The sequence below is a fragment of the Lipotes vexillifer genome, unplaced genomic scaffold, assembly GCF_000442215.2.
Source record: "Lipotes vexillifer unplaced genomic scaffold, Lipotes_vexillifer_v1.1 scaffold278, whole genome shotgun sequence".
Taxonomy (NCBI): domain Eukaryota; kingdom Metazoa; phylum Chordata; class Mammalia; order Artiodactyla; family Lipotidae; genus Lipotes; species Lipotes vexillifer.
In genome coordinates this window covers 5,001,815-5,020,821 of record NW_006769677.1, presented here as the reverse complement: position 1 = coordinate 5,020,821, position 19,007 = coordinate 5,001,815, and the positions used below count along the sequence as shown (strand labels likewise).

At 38.2% G+C, this 19,007-nt stretch overlaps 1 protein-coding gene across 1 annotated transcript in view; it reads left to right on the top strand.

Moving 5' to 3' along the window:
- Positions 1-19,007, top strand: part of RMDN2 (regulator of microtubule dynamics 2) — a 77,819-nt gene that overhangs the window by 40,078 nt on the left and 18,734 nt on the right. The window contains exons 5-9 of the mRNA XM_007445794.1: positions 531-606; positions 1,497-1,574; positions 10,984-11,082; positions 17,217-17,270; positions 17,359-17,439. Coding sequence (XP_007445856.1) covers positions 531-606; positions 1,497-1,574; positions 10,984-11,082; positions 17,217-17,270; positions 17,359-17,439 — 388 coding nt within the window. The remainder of the gene's footprint in view (positions 1-530; positions 607-1,496; positions 1,575-10,983; positions 11,083-17,216; positions 17,271-17,358; positions 17,440-19,007) is intronic.

The window sequence follows — 19,007 nt, the reverse complement described above, 5'->3', positions numbered from 1 at the left end:
CCCGTGTCCCCTGCATCGGCAGGCGGACTCTCAACCACTGCGCCACCAGGGAAGCCCTAGTATTTGTTTTTAGTCACGATATTTATTTTAATTTTCAAATGACATTAAGGGAGCCTTGAACTTTTTATTTTTACGAAAGAGAAGCAGGAATCTGTTGACACAATGTATTTTTCAGTTTAATACTTATGTGAATAGACTTTTCTGAGGGTCTCTTTGTGACTCTGATGTTGATGAAGGTGATGGCAGCAGCTAATCTTTCTTGGAACTCACTCCAGGCCAGACACTATTGTAAGCGATTACGTTTTATATATTTTACCCTCATAGCACACATATGAGATAGATGGTGTTAGTATCCCCAGGTATAGCTGAGGAAACTGGCCTCATGTTCATGTCAAACGTTGGTTATTTATTCATCTATATGAATACTTTTGTTAAATATTAATGAATGGTTTAGATTTTTTTTTAAATGTTAAATTTCGTGGTATTTGATTAAAAGTTTACACAATGTCCACTGTTTTTATCCCTTTCAGGTATGCGGTTTTGTGTGGCTATGTATCCGAGTTTGAGGGCTTACAAAACAAAATTAGCTATGGATATCGCTTCAAGGTATTTCTTGGTATTAAAAATGTTTTACTGTAGCTGTATGTTCCATTCACAAGTATAAATCAAATTATTCAATAGACTTATCTCTAGGAATTTATCTTTTTTCCTTAAATGAAATGACTGTCTTTACACTGTGCCAAAAAAGAAACAAACTCTTTGGGTGATTAAGGATTATTATTATTATTATAGATCCTGAAGGAAGTCACATAGTAGATGAGTATTACTTTTTTAAAGGTAGAGGCTTAGTTAGCCTTTTAGTCATGCGCACACCAACATCACAAACATGGCTGGCACTAATTAGTTAACATTTAATACATATTGATTTGCTGGTAGAAGTAGAATTCAATCTAGGGCTTAAATTTGCCATGATAGAGGAATAAAATAAGTAATGCGCATACTCATTATTTATCATGTGCCTGTAGTTGTAATCGTTCAGTAAATAACCCCTCAGGGTCAATAATTTTAGGAATGGGCAGAGAGTTCTTTATTTTCCAGCTCCCTATAACCATTTGACAATGTCAGGGGAGTAGATTCTTCTATCACCTAGTTCTGCTATTCTTTTCTCCATTATACCCACATCATATGACATTTGTAAGTTTGCCTCTCAATCAATAAGTATTAGGTAGGCAAGTCACGGGCAGACAAAAATGTGACTTGGATGTTTTCTATTTTTAAGGTGACGTTTTCTGTAGCCTTATTTAATCATAATCACAGTTCTTTTTCTAGTTGTGAGCATTTTGATGATTGAGTTATTGAGAAGCTTAATTGTATTAATGATCAAGATTGAGGAGGGAGACAAAACAACATTATAAAGTCCCTTTGAATTTACTAGGCAGAGTTCTACTCAACACCACCTGAAACTTGGGAGATATTTCTTTTGGATTTTCTTTCAGGAGCATCTAGATAAAGCAATCGAATTTTTACCTGAAGAACCCTTTTTGTATTACCTCAAGGGAAGATACTGTTACACTGTAAGTTGAAAGCTTTTATCTGTAAAGCTTATTTGAATATATTCTGATTATATGATATACTTTCAGTGACTTACTCTTTTATTGTTTTACCTAGTGCCTGCTATAGAGAAAATGATGAAATCAGTACATATTTTGAGTTTATAAATTTATGTATTTTATAATTATATATTGAATTACACACAATATATGATTTTATAAATGCATGTATTTTTTTCTTTACTGCCTTTCCATTTCCCCTTGCGGCAGTCACACTGTCTCCCTTTAAATGTGCTTTTTCTCAGATGGTGATCAGCCACCAGTACCCATGCACCCTGTATTGGTGCACTGCTCTGTTTTGTGGGAGAACTTTTTTCCTTTATCAGAGTTTATTAAGCATAAATTATGTGCTCGCTGTCCTTTTCTCCAAGAAATTTTATTTAGAAGGGGACATAAGACATATAGAAATAAATAAAGGCAGCTGGTGAGTCTAAGACCCAATGTGTTAAGTGACACCTGTTTATGGAAAGTTAACAGAATGTGAAAATATATCTCAACAGCTACATAAAAAAATTATCCTAAAGAGAACTGCTCTTTCTGAATGAGACAATTGGGATAGGCAAAAGAGGACGCTTTTTAATTGTGGCTTGTAGAGGATTAGGGATGAAGCAGGAGGTTTGCTTTTACTGAACAACTGCTATATATGTCAGATGTGCATTTTATATTTTATATTTCTTATCACATTTCATCCTTTTAACAACCCTGTAAGCAGTTTTTATTATGCCAGTTTTAAATATTAAGAATCTGAGTCTTCGTGAAGGTAGGGGACTTCCCTAAGATTTAAAAACCATTAACCCAACCTCATGAGTCTGGAACTTGAATGTACACTATACAGTTAGGCTTAAAAAGCCCAAGAAGGAAATTTAAATTCCAAATGGAACCTGATCTTCATGCCATGGACAAATGGTAGAAGGTAATGCTAATCCTTCCTGGAGGATTGTACTATCACACACAAGCCTTAGAACATTCTTGCAGAGTTGAGCTCACAGTGAAAAATAATAGAATATATACAAAGAAACAAGCCATCATAAATGACAGTCAAAAGAAACAAAAAAAGAGAACAGAAGTAGATCTGAAAGGACTTCAGATTTTGGAAACATGGAATACAGAATATTAAACAGCTACCTACATAATGTGTTTTTAAAACTAAAATGAATTAGGGGAAAAATGGGTGAGGAGTGTGAGACTACAAAAATGACCAGGTAGATTTCAAAAAATTGAACAATTTTTGATATAAAAAGTATATTATTTGTCATTAAAAGAAAACTCAATGGAAAGCTTTGGTAGTAGATAGGCCCCACTAAAGAGAGAATTAACAAACTTTAAGACAAATCTGAAAATGTTGCCTGGAAGCAGCACAGAGGAACAAAGAGATAGAAAATATGAAGGAGAGATAAAAAGACATGGAAGGGAAGTAAGGATACCACGTAGTGGTGAATTTTTATCTCCTTCTTTTGGTAATTAATAGAACAAAAGACAAAAAAAAGCATGTAAAAAAAGTATGTAAAACATTGATTGGAGCCTTACATTTAATAACCTTGATCTAATAATAAACATAGATGAAAATATGTATCTAGCCATTAGAGGATACACATTTTCAAGCATATGTTGAATGTTTACAAAACTGACCATATATGAGGTCATGAAGCAAGTCTTCATAAATTTCAAAGAATTGATATCCTATAGGTTTTCTGATCATGATGCAATTGTAATAGAAATTCAGAAACAAAACAACTTAAAAACCATAAATCTTGAATTAGAAATAATAGGACATGACAATAAAATAAGATGCCATTTTATACCTAGTCATTTGATAAAATTTTAAATTATCAGCATGAGATGTAAAAATATGGAGCAACAGGAATTCAAATCCCATAACTGCTGGGTGGGTGACTCAGAGACTGGAGAACACTTATACCACAGAAGTCCACCCACTGGAGTTAAGGTTCTGAGCCCCACGTCAGGCTTCCCAACCTGGGGGTCCAGCAATGAGAGGAGGAATTCCTAGAGAATCAGACTTTGAAGACTAGTGGGATTTGATTGCAGGACTTCAACAGGACTGGGGGAAGCAGAGACTCCACTCTTGGAGGACACACACAAAGTAGTGTGCGTATCAGGACCCAGGGGAAGGAGCAGTGACCCCAGGAGAGACTGAACCAGACCTACCTGCTAGTGTTGGAGGGTCTCCTGCAGAGGCGGGGGGGGCGGTGGTGGCTGTGGCTCACCGTGGGGACAAGGACACTGGCAGCAGAAGTTCTGGGAAGTACTCCTTGGCATGAGCCCTCCCAGAGTCTGCCATTAGCCCCACCAAAGAGTCCAGGTAGGCTCCAGTGTTGGGTTGCCTCAGGCCAAACAACCAAGCAGCAGGGAACCCAGCCCCACCCAGCAGCAGTCAAGCGGATTAAAGTTTTACTGAGCTCTGCCCACCAGAGAAACAGTCAGCTCTACCCACCACCAGTCCCTCCCATCAGGAAACTTGCACAAGCCTCTTAGATAGCCTCATCCACCAGAGGACAGACAGCAGAAACAAGAAGAACTACAATCCTGCAGCCTGTGGAACAAAAACCACATTCACAGAAAGATAAACAAAGTGAAAAGATAGAGGGCTATGTACCAGATGAAGGAACAAGATAAAACCCCAGAAAAACAACTAAATGAAGTGGAGATAGGCAACCTTCCAGAAAAATGATTCAGAATAATGATAGTGAAGGTGATCCAGGACCTCAGAAAAAGAATGGAGGCAAAGATTGAGAAGATGCAAGAAATGTTTAACACAGACCTAGAAGAATTAAAGAACAAACAAACAGAGATGAACAATACAATAACTGAAATGAAAACTACACTAGAAGGAATCAATAGCAGAATAACTCTGAGGCAGAAGAACGGATAAGTGACCTGGAAGACAGGATGGTGGAATTCACTGCTGCGGGACAGAATAAAGAAAAAAGAATGAAAAGAAATGAAGACAGCTTAAGAAATCTCTGGGACAACATTAAATGCAACAACATTCTCATTATAGGGGTCCCAGAAGGAGAGGAGAGAGAGAAAGGACCAGAGAAAATATTTGAAGAGATTATAGTCGAAAACTTCCCTAATATGGGAAAGGAAATAGCCACCCAATTCCAGGAAGCACAGAGAGTCCAATACAGGATAAACCCAAGGAGAAACACGACGAGACACATAGTAATAAAATTGGCAAAAATTAAAGACAAAAATTATTGAAAGCAGCAAGGGAAAAACGACAAATAACATACAAGGGAACTCCCATAAGGTTAACAGCTGATTTCTCAGCAGAAACTCTACAAGCCCAAAGGGTGTGGCATGATATACTTAAAGTGATGAAAGGGAAGAACCTACAATCAAGATTACTCTACCCAGCAAGGATCTCATTCAGATTCAAGGGAGAAATCAAAAGCTTTACAGACAAGCAAAAGCTAAGAGAATTAAGCACCACCAAACCAGCTCTACAACAAATGCTAAAGGAACTTCTCTAAGTGGGAAACACAAGAGAAGAAAAAGACCTACAAAAACAAACCCAAAACAATTAAGAAAATGGTCATAGGAACATTCATATCAATAATTACCTTAAACGTGAATGGATTAAATGCTCCAACCAAAAGACACAGGCTTGCTGAATGGATAAAAAAACAAGACTCATCTATATGCTGTCTACAAGAGACCCACTTCAGACCTAGGGACACATACAGACTGAAAGTGAGGGGATGGAAAAAGATATTCCATGCAAATGGAAATCAAAAGAAAGCTGGAGTAGCAATACTCATACCAGATAAAATAGACTTTAAAATAAAGAATGTTACAAGGGACAAGGAAGGACACTACATAATGATCAAGGGATCAATCCAAGAAGAAGATATAATAAGTATAAATATATGCACCCAACATAGGAGCACCTCAATACATAAGGCAACTGCTAACAGCTATAAAGAGGAAATCAACAGTAACACAATAATAGTGGGGGACTTTAACACCTCACTTACACCAATAGACAGATCATCCAAAATGAAAATAAATAAGGAAACAGAAGCTTTAAATGACACAGTAGACCAGATAGGTTTAATTGATATTTATAGGACATTCCATACAAAAACAGCAGATTACACTTTCTTCTCAAGTGTACGCAGAACATTCTCCAAGATAGATCACTTCTTGGGTCACAAATCAAGCCTCAGTAAATTTAAGAAAATTGAAATCATATCAAGCATCTTTTCTGACCACAATGCTGTGAGATTAGAAATCAATTACAGGGAAAAACACGTAAAAAACACAAACACATGGAGGCTAAACAATACGTTACTAAATAACCAAGCGATCACTGAAGAAATCAAAGAGGAAATCAAAAAATACCTACAGACAAATGACTGAAAACACGATGATCCAAAACCTATGGGATGCAGCAAAAGCAGTTCTAAGAGGGAAGTTTAGAGCTATACAAGCCCACCTCAAGAAACAAGAAAAATCTCAAATAAACAATCTAACCTTACACCTAAAGGAACTAGAGAAAGAAGAACAAACAAAACCCAAAGTTAGCAGAAGGAAAGAAATCATAAAGATCAGAGCAGAAATAAATGAAATAGAAACAAAGAAAACAATAGCAAAGATCAATAAAACTAAAAGCTGGTTCTTTGAGAAGATAAACAAAATTGATAAACCATTAGCCAGACTCATCAAGAAAAAGAGGGAGAGGACTCAAATCAATAAAATTAGAAATGAAAAAGAAGAAGTTACAACAGACACCGCAGAAATACAAAGCATCCTAAGAGACTACTACAAGCAACTCTATGCCAGTAAAATGGACAACCTGGAAGAAATGGACAAATTCTGAGATGGTATAACCTTCCAAGACTGAACCAGGAAGAAACAGAAAATATGAACAGACCAGTCACAAGTAATGAAATTGAAACTGTGATTAAAAATCTTCCAACAAACAAAAGCCCAGGACCAGATGGCCTCACAGGTGAATTCTGTCAAACATTTAGAGAAGAGCTAACACCCATCCTTTTCAAACTCTTCCAAAAACTTGCGGAGGAAGGAACACTCCCAAACTCAATTCTATGAGGCCACCATCACCCTGATACCAAAACCACACAAAATACTACAAAAAAAGAAAATTACAGACCAATATCACTGATGAATATAGATGCAAAAATCCTCAACAAAATACTAGCAAACAGAATCCAACAACACATTAAAAGGATCATATACCATGATCAAGTGGGATTTAACCCAGGGATGCAAGGATTCTTCAATATACGCAAATCAATCAATGTGATACACCATATTAGCAAATTGAAGAATAAAAAACATATGATCATCTCAATAGATGCAGAAAAAGCTTTTGTCAAAATTCGACACCCATTTATGATAAAAACTCTCCAGAAAGTGGGCACAGAGGGAACCTACCTCAACATAATAAAGGCCATATATGACAAACCCACAGCAAACATCATTCTCAATGGTGAAAAACTGAAAGCATTTCCTCTAAGATCAGGAACAGGACAAGGATGTCCACTCTCACCACTATTATTCAACATAGTTTTGGAAGTCCTAGCCATGGCAATCAGAGAAGAAAAAGAAATAAAAGGAACACAAATTGGAAAAGAAGTAAAACTGTCACTTTTGCAGATGACATGATACTATACCTAGAGAATCGTAGAGATGCCACCAGAAAACTACTAGAGGTAATCAATGAATTTGGTAAAGTTGCAGGCTACAAAATTAATGCACAGTAATCTCTTGCTTCCTATACACTAATGATGAAAAATCTGAAAGAGAAATTAAGGAAACAATCCCATTTACCACTGCAACAAAAAGAATAAAATACCTAGGAATAAACCTACCTAGGGAGACAAAAGACCTGTATGCAGGAAACTAAGACACTGATGAAAGAAATTAAAGATGATATGAACAGATGAAAAGATATACGATGTTCTTGGATTGGAAGAATCAATATTGTGAAAATGACTATACTACCCAAAGCAATCTACAGATTCAATGCAATCCCTATCAAATTACCAATGGCATTTTTTACGGAACTCGAACAAAAAATCTTAAAATTTGTATAGAGACACAAAAGACCCCGAATAGCCAAAGCAGTCTTGAGGGAAAAAAATGGAGCTGGAGGAATCAGGCTCCCTGACTTCAGACTATACTACAAAGCTACAGTAATCAAGACAATATAGTACTGGCACAAAAACAGAAACATAGATCAATGGAACAAGATAGAAAGCCCAGAGATAAACCCACGCACCTACGGTCAACTAATCTATGACAAAGGAGGCAAGGATATACAATGGAGAAAAGACAGTCTCTTCAATAAGTGGTGCTAGGAAAACTGGGCAGCTACATGTAAAAGAATGGAATTAGAACACTCCCTAACACCATACACAAAAAATAAACTCAAAATGGATTAAACACCGAAATGTAAGACCAGACACTATAAAACTCTTAGAGGAAAATATAGGAAGAACACTCTTTGACATAAATCACAGCAAGATCTTTTTTGATCCACCTCCTAGAGTAATGGAAATAAAAACAAAAATAAACAAATGGGACCTAACAAAACTTCAAAGCTTTTGCACAGCAAAGGAAACCATAAACTAGATGAAAATATAGCCCTCAGAATGGGAGAAAATAGTTGCAAACGAATCAACGGACAAAGGATTAATCTCCAAAATATATAAACAGCTCATGCAGCTCAATATTAAAAAAACAAACAACCCAATCCAAAAAATGGGCAGAAGACCTAAATAGACATTTCTCCAAAGAAGATATACAGATGGCCAGGAAGTACATGAAAAGCTGCTCAACATCACTAATTATTAGAGAAATGCAAATCAAAACTACAATGAGGTATCACCTCACACCAGTTAGAATGGGCATCATCAGAAAATCTACAAACAACAAATTCTGGAGAGGGTGTGGAGAAAAGGGAACCCTCTTGCACTGTTGGTGGGAATGTAAATTGATACAGCCACTATGGAGAACAGTATGGAGGTTCCTTAAAAACCTAAAAACAGAATTCCCATATGATCCATCAATCCCACTACTGGGCATATACCCAGAGAAAACCATCATTCAAAAAGACACATGCATCCCAATGTTCATTGCAGCACTATTTACAATAGCCAGGTCATGGAAGCAACCTGAATGCCCATCGACATGAATGGGTAAAGAAGATGTGGTACATATATACAATGGGATATTACTCAGCCATAAAAGGGAACGAAATTGGGTCATTTGTTGAGAGGTGGATGGATCTAGAGACTGTCATACAGAGTGAAGTAAGTCAGAGAGAAAAACAAATATCATATATTAACGCATATATGTGGAACCTAGAAAAATGGTAGAGATGAACCGGTTTGCAGGGCAGAAATTGAGACACAGGTGTAGAGAACAAACGTATGGACACCAAGGGGGGAAAGCGGCGGGGGGGGTTGGGGGGATGGTGTGATGAATTGGGCGATTGGGATTGACGTGTATACACTTATGTGTGTAAAAGTGATGACTGATAAGAACCTGCTGTATATAAAAAAAAATCCAATGTATTTATGAATGTGGAATGGAAAAATTTGTTTTTTCAATCCTTATTGTAGTATATGGTAAAACATTAATTTTGTTTTAGTTGGGCTCTGTCTTCAAGGTCCCTTGTAAAATATTTTGTGTTAATTTCTTTACTTGAGTCCTTATGCCTCAGTTTTTGTTGAATAATAAATTATCTGTTATTGTAAACAATTTTTTAAAAAGTGGATGAAAAATCGTTGATGTGTGTTTAAATGATGGAATATCTCAGAGTTGTTTAAGTGACTGAACTTCAGTTACTCTCATCAATCTGGACAATATCTTAAAACTATAACGCTAAGTGAAAACAATAAGTCAAAGAAGGAAATAAACAACATATCTTTTTTTTCAAGTTCAAAAAAAGCAAAAATAAGCATAGCAATAAATTAACATATAGAAAAGCGAGGGAATAATTTTGGGGGGATCGTATTTTCTTTGAAGTATAGTTGACTTACAATATTATCTTAGTTTCAGGTGTAGAACATAGTGAACATAGTTTTTATAGATTATACTCCATTGAAAGTTATAAAATATTGGCTATATTCCCTTTGCTGTACAGTGTATCCGTGTAGCTTATTTATGTTATATATAGTAGTTTGTACCTCTTTTCTTTTTTTATTGAGCTAAAGTTGATGTACAATGTTATGTCAATTTCAGGTGTACAAGATAGTAATTCACAATTTTCAAAGGTTACACTCCATGTATAGTTATTATAAAATATTGATGGAATAATTTTTTTTTAAATAGAGGTTAATGGCTACGTAGAACCCTAGAAGATGGGATTAGGAAGGAAGACACTTGATGGCATTGGGAGAGCATAGTACCCTTTTAAGAATTCATTTCTGAATCTTTTTTTAATATTTAATTAATTAATTAATTAATTTGGTTGCACTGGGTCTTAGTTGTGGCCAGCGGGCTCCTTAGTTGCAGCTCTCAGGCTTCTCAGTTGTGGCTCACCAGCTTCTTAGTTGCAGCACGTGTGCTCCTTAGTTGCAGCTCGCTGGCTCCTTAGTTGCAGCACCTGGACTCCTTAGTTGTTGCAGGTGGGCTCCTCAGTTGTGGTTCACCAGGTCCTTAGTTGTGGCATGAGAACTCTTAGTTGCAGCATGCCTGTGGGATCTAGTTCCCTGACCAGGAATCGAAGCTGGACCCCCTGCATTGGAAGTGTGGAGTTTTAACCACTGTACCACCAGGGAAGTCCCCTGAATCCTTTTAATCTTTTATGTTATATATCTATTATTCATATTTGGGAAAAGTGAAAAAATTTAAAAAGAAAGCAAAAAAACAAATGGTAATATGAGGTTTAATTTTGGTGTTGATCGGGTTTAAAAAAAATTCTCCTGAATTATAAATATTTATACCGGGCCCTCACTGTACACTCCTCGTGGGTTAAGGATCCTCATTCTGTTTACATTTCTGAGATGCTGCATTCTGGGTCAGGTTGGCAGCATGGAAAAGGTGGCAAGAGAGCAAAGGTAGGGTCTTGTAGCTACTACACCCTGTGCAAAGAAATACTATGTGTCATCTTAGGATCAAGAAGCACATGAACAAAGAGGATCAGCATTAATTCCCCACCCCCACCCCCTTTTTCCCTCATTGGACACAAAGCTTATGAGTATTTCGAATTGGTTTGGTAACCAATGCTTTTAGAGCTCACAGTTTGTTAGAATTATGAAAAAAGGAAGGCAAAATATTAATACCATAAAGGTGATATCTCACACTCATCTAACTGGGGAGAGATTATTCATTCAAAAGGTGAACAACTTTCTAAGAGTGATTTGCTCTATATTTGCAGGTCTCCAAACTGAGCTGGATTGAGAAAAAAATGGCTGCTACTCTGTTTGGAAAAATACCATCCGCAACTGTACAAGAAGCTTTGCAAAATTTCCTTAAGGTACATTTTGTCTATCCATTATTTCAGTGTCAAACTGGCTCCTGTCTGCACCAGGCTCTCCTACTCTTGCTGTCAAGGAAATCTTTCTCTTCTCCATTTGTTGATTTCTAGCTGTAAGCCCAGATTGAGTCCTCATTTTGGCATGTCCAAACTACTTCTTAGATCATAGTTATGCCCTAGGTCCTGGGTGTGGCGGCCCTTACTGCCAAATCCAGTGTAGCTTTCCAGGTCGTGTGAATATGTGCAAAAGCATTCATGCCCTGATTATTAGACTTGGTCCTAAATACTCCTCATTATCCTAATATAGAACCAGTTTCATCTTAAAGAACTAAAAGTTGCCAAGAAGAGGAGTTATTTAAAAAGTCACTCTATGAATTGCGGACAGTTCTATGGAACATTTGTGGGGCATCAGACCAAACCGGTATTTTCATTCCTGTCTTAAAATGTACAATTGCTATGCTGATAAAACTCTAAACAGTAATGTGTGTGTATGCACACATGAAAATGTGTAATACATCTACCCATTTAACCAACTTCCTGTTGGGCTAATCTCTTCATCTTTCTCTGGAACCAATTATGGAATCTTATAGATACTAAGATTTTTTTTCTTTCACCACCTGCCTACTTCAGGTTTGTAACAATATAGACAAAATCAGGCTCCGATTTTGGTAGTTGTCCAACATATGGTACAGGCTAATATTTTTTGTTATATTTTAGGGATTGATTTTGTAGAACTGAGAGAGAGTTTAGAGATCATATAATCTAAGATGGCAAATATGTTGCATTGCACTTCTCTGAACAGTGAGAAAATAACTATTCTAAAATCAAGCATGAGCCCAATGGAAAAAAATATGGGAATACAAGTACAAGGGCTGTATGTTTCTTATTTTTTATTTAGTGTGATCTTTTTTGTTTTATAACAAAACAAGACCTCAGGAACGTAATTTTTTCCAGTGTCACACAATGGCAGATCAAAGATAGGAGTGCATTATCATCACTTCACCTTTTTTCTACCATTGAGAATTAGTTCTCCCATGTTAAATTTTACAAGAATAGAGATCATGGTGCATTTAAGATAAATGATTTATAAAAGGTGCTATGTTCATTAGCAAAAAATTTATTTGAATTTGAAACCCATTTTTTCATAGTATCAAAGTTATAACTGGAGGGTCAGGTTTTCAGGACACTGCACGGAAGTTCTTAAGGTGCTTATGCACCTGAAGTATTACACAGATAAAAGTAGTAGTAAGAGGCACAATAATGTAGGGTAAGGATTGCAAACGCTAGAACCAGAGCACCTGGTTAAATCCCAGTTCTACTTCTTACTGGCTGATTAACACTGAGCAAGTACTTAATCTCTCTCTCTCTCAACTTAATCAATAACATGGTGGTTATAGTTGTTGTTGTGAAGTTGTTGCGAACAACCCTTCATAGTGTTGTTGTGAAGATTAAATGAGTTAATACAAGCAAATTGCTTAGAGAATGCCCAGCAACTCGTAAGTGCTCAATAAAAGCTCACAGAGTTTTAACTTCATTAAAATGTAAACACCTTGGCAGACCATCTTTGCGACCTCACCATTTAGTTATGACTTAGATTGTCTGAAATGCGTTCCATGGTGTTTGTCAAGAGGGCGAGAAGGCATCAGGAATGCTTCTCCCCGTATTTACTGCAACACCTGAGGGTACTGAGGAGGCTAAGGCGTGGACGAACTAAGAAATCTGGGACGGGGAGGAGTGGAAAAGCGCATACCTTGAATCCCACACCCCAGGAGAGTCTGCAACCCCCTGGTCCCAACAGGGAGTCACGGCATTGGAACCCAGACTGTAGAACTTCTGCACCCACTCCATGCCTCCAAAGAGGGTTCGCAGGAATGAGTCCCCAGAGCCATCCAGTTCAGTCCTGTAGAGATCAAGAGCACTGGCTTTGGAATCAGACAGTTTGAGACCCGAACCTTTTCCTATATGTATGACATGGGCATGTTTATTTCTCCCAGTCATAAATTTTTCATCTGTAAAGTAGGCATGCATAATAATACCTGCTTTATCTGATTTTTGTGAAAATTACATAAAATAATGCATGTAATTTTCCTGGCCCAGGGTCTAGCACATTAAATGCACTAACTGAAAATAAATGTTGCTATTATTTTGCTCATATAACAGGTGAGATCTGGTCCTCCACAGTCTCAAAGCATCTAGGGCGGTGGTTTTAGACCAGGAGTCATCTGTGAATCCCCTGCTGGAATTTTTTCAAGCTATAGCATGCTTCCCACCTCATCCAAAATTATGGCATGATTCCCTCAGTCAGTGGTTTTTAACCTTGTCTATACCTTAGAATCATCTGGAGAGCTTTAAAAAACGCCAGCCCAGGCCACAACCCAGACTAATTATTTCAGAATCTCTGAATCTATAAAGGTATAGTTTATATATAATCAAATATACCCATTTTCTGTGTAGTTCAGTGAAATTTGACAAATTAGTATACTCACATAACCATCTCCATTTCAAGGTGTAGAACATTTCCGTCACCCTAAAGAGCTGTCTTTGCCCCTTTGCTGTCAGTTACCCCTGCCTCGTGCCCCAGGCAACCACTGATCTGCTTTCTGTCACTATAGCTTAGTTTTGCCTATTCTAAAATTTCGTATTAATGGAATCTCAGAGTTTGTACTTTGTGTGTGTCTGGCTTCTTTTGCTCAGCATAATGTTTTGAGATGCAGTCATTTTATTGAGGGTATCTGTAGTTCTTTTTGTTTGCCTAGTAATATTCTATCATATGCATATACCACAATTTGCTTATGCATTGACCTACTGGTGGATGTTTTAGTTGTTCCCAGCTTGGGGCTGTTATGAATAAAGCTTCTATGAACATTCATTTGCAAGCTTTTGTGTAGACATGTTTTAAATTTTCTTGGATAAATACCTAGGAGTGGAATTGTGGGGTCATATGGTAAGTGTTTTTAAAGCTTGATCAGCATTTTTAAAGTTCTCAAGGTCCTTCATGTGCAGCCCATGGCATGGTTAAGAACCACTGGATCGGTGTGTGTAGTAAATGACAGGTGTGGCAGTGTTGGCTACCCTGATGTCACTCACTGTTTGCAGTCACATGATCCCTGAGTCTTCCTTAGTGGTTCCACCAGCTGCAGAGCTGTCTTCTGTGCCTTGATATGACAGAGGGCTGCTGCACGAGGTTATGAGATGTTTTAAAAACAAAGCTAATTTATTCAGCAATGTTTATTAAGCACATACCTAGTCCAAATGAAGGGAACACAGAAATGACCAACACAGCTCCTGCCTCGAGGGAACTTGGACAACCAACTTGAAGTAAACAGGTACAGTATTCTCTGCCAGGTGTTATGATGGTGTTATAAGAGCATAGCTAGAAACTGCCCCTTAATCAGAACATTCTGTTGAGTAACACTGCCTTCCTTGTTACTGAGCTCAGGCCTTTGGCAAAGGTCAGGATCTGCTCCGTTTTAGGACTTCGGTGTTGTTAGTAGCCTGCCTATGTTCCTTTGGACTTTTCTTCCTTTGGACATTTTTTTTTTTTAACCATGAGTACAAAAAGAGATGTTCTGATTTATGATCATTCTGGTTAATTTGACGTAAGTGTTAAGGTGTATATGCAGAATTAAAACTCCAACATTAAAGAAATAAGAAGCTGCTGTGTGCATATGTTGGGGCAAGTTATCTAGATAGGATTTGTTCAGAACTGGGGCAACTACTGGACATAGAAGGTACAATCGAATAAAGTTACTCTAGGTCCTTTTTTTTCCTTCCACTTATATTTAAGTATAATTGGCACGCAGCACTATATAAGTTTAAAGTGTACAGTGTAATGATGTGACTTACATACATCACGAAATGATTATCACAGTAAGTTTAGTGAACATCAATCATCTCATGTAGACACAAAATTAAAGAAATAGAAAAAAAATATTTTCCTTGTGATGAGAACTCAAGATTTACTGTCTTAGCTTTCATATATAACATAAGCAGTGTTGATTATATTGATCCTGTTGCACATTACATCCCTAGTACTATCTATCTTATAACTGGAAGTTATAACTTTTGGCTGCCTTCATCCAATTCCTCTCCCCTCCCAACACCCTCACCCCCACCTCTGGTAACCACAAATCTGATCTCTTTTTCTATGAGTTTGTTTGTTTTTGAAGCATAATTGACTTGCTACACTATGTTAGTTCCTGGTGCACAACATAGTGATTCGATATTTCTATACATTTCAAAATGATCACCACGTTAAGTCTGGTTACCATCTGTCACCATACAAAGATATTACATAATTATTAACTATATTCCCCACACCATACATTTCATACCTGTGACTTATTTATTTTGTAAATATACAAAAATTGCATTAGCGTGGCTCGAGAAATGCACTTAGTAAACTCAGAGAGTTACAATGGAAATAACTGGACAAGTAGAGAGGAAGTGGGAGGACCAGAACCCATCAACACCATGGATGGCTCTATAGGACTTTCAAGACTCTGGCCAGGACTGGACTTCCTTTAGTCTGTTCGCAGCCTTGCTGTTTAACTAGCAGGTTCTAGGCCAGATCCACACGCTGTTCATCTGCTCGGTCTGAAAGAGGTACACCCAGTCTGGCTTCCCAACCCAAGAGATTTTGTCCTCCTCTTCCTCCCAGGACCCTTCTCTTTGGGGTTCTGTAGAGAGTAAATGGCCTTTACAAGGGATGTAAGGTGTTGGAATGCTCCTCAGCACCCTAGGTCTTGCTTTCCCCTCCATTAGTATCCATCCTTAAAATGTATGTATCCTTTGACTCAGCAATTCAACTTCTGGGAATCTCTCCTACACATGTAATCACATGCACACAAGCATATAGGAACAAGTATGTTCGCTGATCATTATTAGTAATAGTGAAAAATAAGTCTAAATGTCTAAGGGAGAACGCTTAATTTAATTATGGTATATGTGTAGTATGAAATGCAGCTCTTAGAAACAATGAGGGAGATCTTGTATGTGAACACAAAAATGTATCTGGTATGTTGTGGGGAAAAAGTTTTGGACCAATATGTAGGAAATGGTCCCATTAAAAAGTTTTTTTTCAAAAATCAGTTCCCTTTGGAGGGGGTGGGTTCCTCTGCTTGGTAAAATGTCTGTAGGATGCATTTGTCAAACTGTTGGTAGTGGTTACCCCTGGGGGCTGAGATCGTAATTGAGAATAAGATTCTAACCGAGAAACTTTCACTTTTTAATTTTGGAAATGTCTGGATTGTTAGCGTGTTGTAAAACAAGCATATTTTTATAAATTTTTTTAAAGTATCCTTCTTTTGGGTTCTGTGTCCCTCTGTGTTGGGGGCTGGGTCGGGTTGGGAGCTTCCTTGCATAGACCTTTACAACAGCAAAACCTGGCTCCGATGCAAAGATTGACTTAGGTTCTAAGAAGAGCTCTCTAGTAGCAACACCATATACCTGGCAGAATTCTTATTTACCAGCGATAGAGAAAAGGAACTGGTACATAAGACATTAGTAGATGAGGGGTAAAGTACCTTTATAATACCCACTTATTAAAATCCGCAAGGAGGTCTGCTACTTGGACTAGTTATTTTAAGCATCTGCATTTTCTTTGAAAGAACTTGATGTGATGGACCTCAGTTATTATTCAGCTCATATGGAGTGTGCTGAGATCATAAGAAATCAAATATTAATGTAGTGGAAGATGCCATGTGATATCAGTCACGTTCTACTCGTGCTTCCCAAAGAGATTGTAGGGACTTGTCCTGGGGAGAGTGTATCACCAGTTGTTTTGTCCCTGAAAGAAAAAACACAGAAGATAGAGAAGGGGAAGTGAGGAAGATGGTTATACAAAGGATGGTTATACCTTTGTTTTGTATAACAAAGGTTATACAAAATCTTAAAGTATCTCATTGCTTTGTAAGCTTTATGACCACAATAATAATTCTATTTTAATGGATAAGCTCAAAAGCTATATTTCTACCCAAAGGATACTTGAGCTAATAAAATGATTCACATGTGGCACAACCATCCTAAATTCTTAGGGCAATTTGGTTAGTCTCTGATTTATTGAAATATATCTACTTTACTTATTGTTTTAGTATTTCCCTGTTATTCTGTTTTCTGTTTTCTCTGAAAATCAGGTCGAAGAACTACAGCCTGGGTTTTCTAAGTCCAATTACATGTTCTTGGCCAAGGTAAGGAAGACCACAGTTTTAAGATCACTTTGACTTCATTACACAAAAATGTGATTACGCTTCATATTGATTATTTTTTCATTTCTAGTGTTACATTGACCTTGAACAAACAGATACTGCTGTGAAGTTCTGTAATATGGCAGTGCTGCTTCCTTGTGTTACCAAAGAGGTAAGTCCATACAGTCACAAGGAGCACTGTTATTTTATTAGTACGATTCCAGCCTCAAATATGAACAACCGGCTTAGATACATCTGGAGGTTTTTGCTATCCTAAAACATTTTGACTTGGATTTAACATGTACTATGACATTTTAAAAATTGCTATAGGGGGCTTCCCTGGTGGTGCAGTGGTTGAGAGTCCGCCTGCCGGTGCAGGGGACGCGGGTTCGTGCCCCGGTCCGGGAAGATCCCACGTGCCGCGGAGCGGCTAGGCCCGTGAGCCATGGCCGCTGAGCCTGCGCGTCCGGAGCCTGTGCTCCGCAACGGGAGAGGCCACAGCAGTGAGAGGCCCGCGTACCGCAAAAAAAAAAAAATTGCTCTAGGTAACCCTTCCCCAGGAGACCCCTTGTATCTTTAAGGAGCACACAAGTCGTGGGCTAGCAGGTAAAACATTGTGATGCGTGTTAGGTGTTACACAGCAGGGAGTGGGAAGGGCCCCACAAAGAAGGATGGAGGGCAGCATGTTTCTGGGGAGCTGGTGATTAAACTGGGGTAGGCAGCAAACAAGCTAGACAGGCTGCCGCCTTACAGCAGGAGGAGGCTCTGTGCAGTTGCCACTGTCAGTCCCCAGCGCACAGCAGGTTGTGGCTGTCAAAGGCCGTGAAGAGGACTAAAAATATGTACTAACATTTTCTTGGTCTTTGAACACCATTAATGTAAAAGAAGGTGTCGCATTGCTTCTTGCCTTTTTCCCGCTAATTCAGAACTCTGGACTTGCTTTAAGTTTTAGGAGTTTCACAGCATTAACAATTCAGTCTGTGTTCCTGTATACTGGAATTGCGGGAACAAAAGGAAATGAATAAATGTTTTCCTGCTCCCTTCTCATAGCACATAAACATTATCAGCCTGTGAATCGCAACTGAATAGAAATACCTCAGAAATAAGTACTCCTCCTCTGCTCTGTTGGAGCAATACAGGCTTCAGCGTTTGTTGTGATCTGGAATATAAACATGTAAGACATGCCCACTGCCCTCTAGGAGCCTGTAGCCTAGAAGGGAACATATAAGGTATATATCCAAATAAAGGGAGCTCAGGGTAGAAAGCATGAAGTGCTCAGAGAGGTACAAATAATTGGTTATGGACATATTGAAAAGGGGGAAATTATTTTCACCTGGAAGAGATCAGATAGCATCAGAGGTGGACCTGGAAAGACGTATATAACGTGGAGGTGTGGGCAAAGCACAGCACGGGCGGTGACCAAAAGCACAGAGGTGGAAAAGCAAAGGTTTGTTTGCCTGGAGTGGAAGGAGTATTCAGGGCAGTCATGGGAAATAAGTCTGGAAAGGGGAAGTGAAACAAGACCTGCGCAGGACCTTCCAGGTTCAGGGATGCCTGTGTCTCTATACAGGGCTCATCAGCAGCCACCTGCGCAAGGGCTTGGCCTGCTTCTATGTTTGGGATTTCCTACGGGGTTCATTATCCTTCTAACTCTAATCCCTAGTTGGCTCCACTGGTGAATAGGAAATATAAAAGAGCACTCTTTATCTAAAAGACAGTTTGTGTAACTTTTTCAGCAGG